General features: G+C 51.7%; 1 protein-coding gene across 1 annotated transcript; it reads left to right on the forward strand.

Annotated features, from left to right (window-relative positions):
- The first annotated feature begins 14 nt into the window (after positions 1-14).
- Positions 15-4,517, forward strand: LOC107125855 (RNA exonuclease 1 homolog). The gene is made up of 5 exons (XM_015429317.1): positions 15-134; positions 1,261-1,376; positions 1,877-2,015; positions 2,547-2,667; positions 4,421-4,517. Exons 1-5 carry the CDS (start codon positions 15-17, stop codon positions 4,507-4,509), a joined length of 585 nt encoding a protein of 194 aa, XP_015284803.1. The 3' UTR covers positions 4,510-4,517.
- The last annotated feature ends 334 nt before the right edge of the window (positions 4,518-4,851 follow it).

Consider the following 4,851-nt stretch of genomic DNA (forward strand, 5'->3'; position numbering starts at 1 on the left):
CCAGCATTCGCTCCATGCAGCAGGGCTCCGTGTATCTTGGGGGCCTGCCTCTCCTCCTCTTGGCCGATGGGCTAGTTGCTGTCCGGGAATCCAGCCCCGCTTCCCGGGCCCTCTTTGCGAGAGCTTTGAACGCTGTCAGTAAGACCCTTTTACTGTGATGACACCTAGAAATGTGAAGGCCTGGAAAAAAATCGGAAAAATTCGGGGGGGGAAACGTTTTTTTCCTGAAGCCTTTTTGTTTTGTTTTTTTCGAAAAATTGGAAAAATTGAAAAAAGAAAAAAAATGATTATGGAACGTTTTATTTTAACATGATGAATAAAATATTTTAAGACAAGGTGTTCAAATATTTTCCAAATCATTTCTTATATATATATCAGAGTGATCTAATTTCTGTGCACTGAAGACAAGCAAGTCCTAGGTTACAAACTGAACCCTCCAATGCAAGAACAAGATGCATTTCTTCCTTTAGGAGGTGCGATTGTCAGAAGAAAATTAAAAAGTTTCAGTTTTGTTTTTGCATGTGGGTGGGTATTCTATTTGAAATAATTGTTTGGATACACTATATTTTTAATATGCTAGTTGTGATCATTTCATGCCAAGTAAAAATGTCCATAGTCATATTTTATGTTCCTAAAGTAACAGAATGACTTTCAATCTAGAAAAGAAACAAGGAGTGTTAATGTAGCATTTTTTTTCATTTTTTCCGAAAATTTCCGGCTTCAAAATTTCTGGAAATTTTACATCTCTAATGACGCCTGAGCTTTGGAATGGCCTCAGTGCGAGTCCACCTCTGGCTGTCTTCAGTAAGAACTGCAAGTCTCGGGGAGGGGGCCAGTGTTCCCTTTAAGCTGAGTTATTGTGAGCTAGCTCACAGTTTGTTAGCCTCCAGCTCACACATTTTTGTCTTAGCTCAGGAGGGATGGCTCCAGAGCAAACTAATTTATGCAGTAGCCAAATCACTTGCTCACAACTTTAATGCCAGTAGCTCAGAAAGTAGAATTTTTGCTCACAAGACTCCACAGCTTAGAGGGAACATTGGAGGGGGCAGCCATAACACACACACTTGTTTTCTTCTCCTCTTGGTGGTTTTGTGTTACGATAGACTTTTAAGTAGCATGCGCGTCTCTGATTGTTGGGAAACGGCCCCCGTGCCAAGCTGCCGGTTGAGAAAGATTTGGCGACAGTGTCTTGGCTGGGGAGGGCAGCCGCTTCCCCTCCGAAAGATGCCCGCCGTGACTCTCGGCCTTTGGCCTCCGCAGTGTTACACCAAGCAAGGCCTGGAGCTGACCCGGGTCACCGTGATCAACTCGGAACTGAAGGTGGTCTACGACACTTTCGTCAAGCCGGACCGCAAAGTGGTGGACTACAACACAAGGTGAGGGGCCCGGAGTTGCGGGGGGGGGTCAGCTGTGTTAATGGAGCTTCACGCGGCAATGCCCGATCTGCCGCGCAGGGGAGAGCAGAAGCACGGACGCCTCGGGAAGCGGGTTTCCAAGAGAAATACCTCCTGCGAACCCCAGATGCCATTCTGTGGGGGAAGCTGCCCACTGTGTCTCTGCATGAGTTGCTGTTAGCGGCCCTCTTGATTCTTTCCAGCCCAGATCGGGGTCTCATGCAGGGAGGGGAAAGGTGGGGCCGGTCGGGTTCCGCCGCTGGCTGGTCATTCTTAACATCGACCCATTCTGAAAGCAGCAAACCTTTTGGACTGTGCCTTGGCTGCTGGAAGTCCGGGACCCGTAAACCAGGCCGTGAGACCAGCATTCTCCGGGCAACCTCCCCCGCCCCCTACTCGACCCGAAGCGTCTTTTAGTCGCATTGAGTGTGTCACATGCAAGAACGCGGGAGTGTCTTCAATGCCAACTTTCCCCCTGGCAGATTCTCAGGCGTGACGGAGGCGGATCTGGAAGACGTGACCATAACCCTGCGAGACGTCCAGGCGGTTCTTCTGAACATGTTCAGTGCGGACACCATCCTCATAGGACACAGCTTGGAGAGCGACTTATTTGCACTACAGGTAATGGGAAGGAAGGACTCTCCTTTGTCTGTCTGGGTTGTTCGGGGGGGGGATGTGGGCACTAGCTGTGTGTGTGTGTGTGTTATGAGGCACAACTTGGCTGGCTAAAACACATCCCTTCCGGCCGAAGTTGGCCATGTTTTTTTTGGGGGGGGGTGTATTTTCTTTGTGCATGTGTGAGTGTGCGTGCACCTGGAAGTCAGGGCGGCCTCTGGCGACTGAACCCCTACTGGGGGCCTGGAGGATATTCAGAGAGGAGGCTGAATAGAGCCTGCCCCTGCCTCCCGACTGCTGGTATTCCAAGGAGGTCTCCCATCCAAGTACTTGCCGGAGTCGACCCTGCTTAGCTTCCGAGACCTGACGAGATCGGGCTCGCCCGGGCTAGCCGGGTCAGGGCATCCATCCCCGAACTGAGCCGGGTGGCCCCTTCCGGGTCCGCTCCTCTTCCGAAGGTTACCGGGTCTCAGAAAGCCCAGGTGAGTTTTGGAACGCAGCAATGACCAGGGTGTGGTTTCGCCTTCCCTCCACCAGCTCCTCCATGACACGGTGGTGGATACGTCCGTCGTCTTCCCCCATCGGCTGGGCTTGCCTTACAAGCGGGCGCTGCGCACCTTGATGGCTGACTACCTCAAGCGCATCATCCAGGACAGTGGTGAGTCCCGGGGAAGGGGGAGAAGGCGGGGGGCGGGCTGCCCCGTAGCGTCCCTGCATCTCCCATTCTTCAATTTTAAAAAGCCCCATATTCTCGCAAGAAGCGTTGACCCAAATCCCCACCCATCCCACCCTTCTTCCAAGGATTCCAGGTCGCCTTGGTTCGCCATTGAATCTCGAGGCCAGTCCTATATGAAAACCGTGCCATAAAGACCAGTAGAGAACTTCTACTTATAAGTAGAGTACTTCTACTTATAGTGAGCACGGTGGTAAAACTGGATTTCACAATTAAAGAGCAATGAAATAAAGCAGCACGAAAGCGTCCCATAAACTGGGTTTCGCAACGGGAGAACAGGGATACGGTAACCTGGATTTCAAAAGGAGAGAGCTGTGATCTACATTTCCATGATCTAGATCTACCCGAGACGATAGCTTGGATTTCAAAAGGAGAGAGCTGTGATCTAGATTTCCAGGTACCAGTGGGGGAGGAATAATGAGGGGAAGGCAAAGAAAATTAGGACCTTGCCTTTATACGGAGCCTTTATACACAGTGCTCTTCTGACAGGGTGTTTGTTTTTCTCCACATGTGGTCCTTCATTTTTATCCTATCAGCTGCACTGCCAGGTTAGGGTAAGCTGAGAAAGAGTGACTGGTCTGAGGTCACCCAGCAAGCTCCTCGGAAGAAGGTGGAGAAAGTGTTTCACAGGGCTGGGCCTTATTAATTTCGCTCATTGATGGGGTTTTTAGCATGCCCCTGCCGGTGACCCCGTTGGTCTCGGGTGGAATTTTGTATCGATTCCCGTCCAGTAGACCGTTTCATTTTTTGGTGGTCCTGCTAAATACCACATGCACCAAACAGACTCCCTACAGCACGTAAAGGTAAAGGTTCCCTTGCTCGAAAGCCAGTCGAATCTGACTCTAGGGTTGCGGTGCTCATCTCCGTTTCAAAGCCGAAGAGCCAGCACTGTCCAAAGACGTTTCTGTGGTCATGTGGCCGGCATGACTAAACACCAAGGCGCACGTAACGCTGTTACCTTCCCACTGAAGTGGTACCTATTTATCAACTTGCAATTTCTTGCTTTCGAACTGCTAGGTCAGCACGTAGCAGTGCTTTTATTTCCAGCACATAACAGCGCTTGCTCTCTTTTATTTATTTGCTCTACAAAATTTGTATCTTGCTTTTCAGCCCTTGCTTTACTGGTATATATGTATGGGGGGGCGGGGGGAGGATGCTATGGATACAAATGCTTTGGAAGTGTTTCCCTTAAAATTAAGGCCTAAGCAGGCCTGTAGTCGGGATTTTTTTAATTGGGGGGGGGGGAAATAAGTCTGGGGCACCTTGCACACACCCCGAGGAAGAGCCACAAATAAAATAAAAAATTGGGAGTCGGGGGGGGGGGCATTGGCAGTAAGTCGGGGGGCCAGGCCCCGAGATGCCCCACTGTAGCCACGGGCCTGGGCTTAGGGCTTCCAGGGAGGGGTAGACACAAGTCCATGTAGTATGACCCCTCTACTCCCCCGAATTGGCCCATGGGAGGATTTGTCATGGGCGTCTGCTGTGCAACCAAGTAGAGGACTGGGAGAGCTATCACGCCGATGTCAGTGAGCCAGCCCGCACTGATAGTAAGATAATTTCTTCTCCGTTTTGAGGGCTGCATCCATATTTATTTCCCACTTTACAAACCTGCTCGCCTCGAGGCAACCGTCGCTCGCCCCGGGCGAGCTAACTTCCCCCCGTTTCTCGTTTTTGCCAGTGGAAGGTCACGACTCCAGCGAGGATGCCCGAGCCTGCATGGAGCTGATGATCTGGAAGATCAAAGAGGACGCGAAAGTGAAGCGATGACCCTGCCCCGCCCCCCCCTCTTTGCCAGGCTGTGGCACAGTGCAATAAAAGTCTCCCGAGCAGCCCGCCTGTGTCCCTGCAATGGGTGTCTCTCTCTGCCTTCCCCCCTCCGCCTTCGGAGGGATCCCCGAGCACCAGGAGGGAGCCGCTACAGGCACGGGGACCGGGCACCCGCCCTCTCCGGGCGCACAGGCTGGGACTTGGACACCCCCTGCAGCCCAGCTCACAGGCGGGCCTCGAGAGCACTCTCTCCCCCTCCCCGCTTTTATTTATGGACACGAAAAGACACCTCCTAATTTAATTTTGCCAGTCCACAGCCCGAGGAGGTTTCTGCAGGAGTCG

Source organism: Gekko japonicus, unplaced genomic scaffold, assembly GCF_001447785.1.
Source record: "Gekko japonicus isolate JY-2015 unplaced genomic scaffold, Gekko_japonicus_V1.1 scaffold5086, whole genome shotgun sequence".
NCBI lineage: Eukaryota > Metazoa > Chordata > Lepidosauria > Squamata > Gekkonidae > Gekko > Gekko japonicus.

Bases quoted from the DNA above. Each gene is read 5' to 3' on its own strand.
- LOC107125855 (XM_015429317.1), top strand. From the start codon at position 15: ATGCAGCAGGGCTCCGTGTATCTTGGGGGCCTGCCTCTCCTCCTCTTG. The intron at 1,377-1,876 runs GTGAGGGGCCCG...TCCCCCTGGCAG, and splicing joins GTGGTGGACTACAACACAAG to ATTCTCAGGCGTGACGGAGG. The intron at 2,016-2,546 runs GTAATGGGAAGG...TCCCTCCACCAG, and splicing joins GCGACTTATTTGCACTACAG to CTCCTCCATGACACGGTGGT.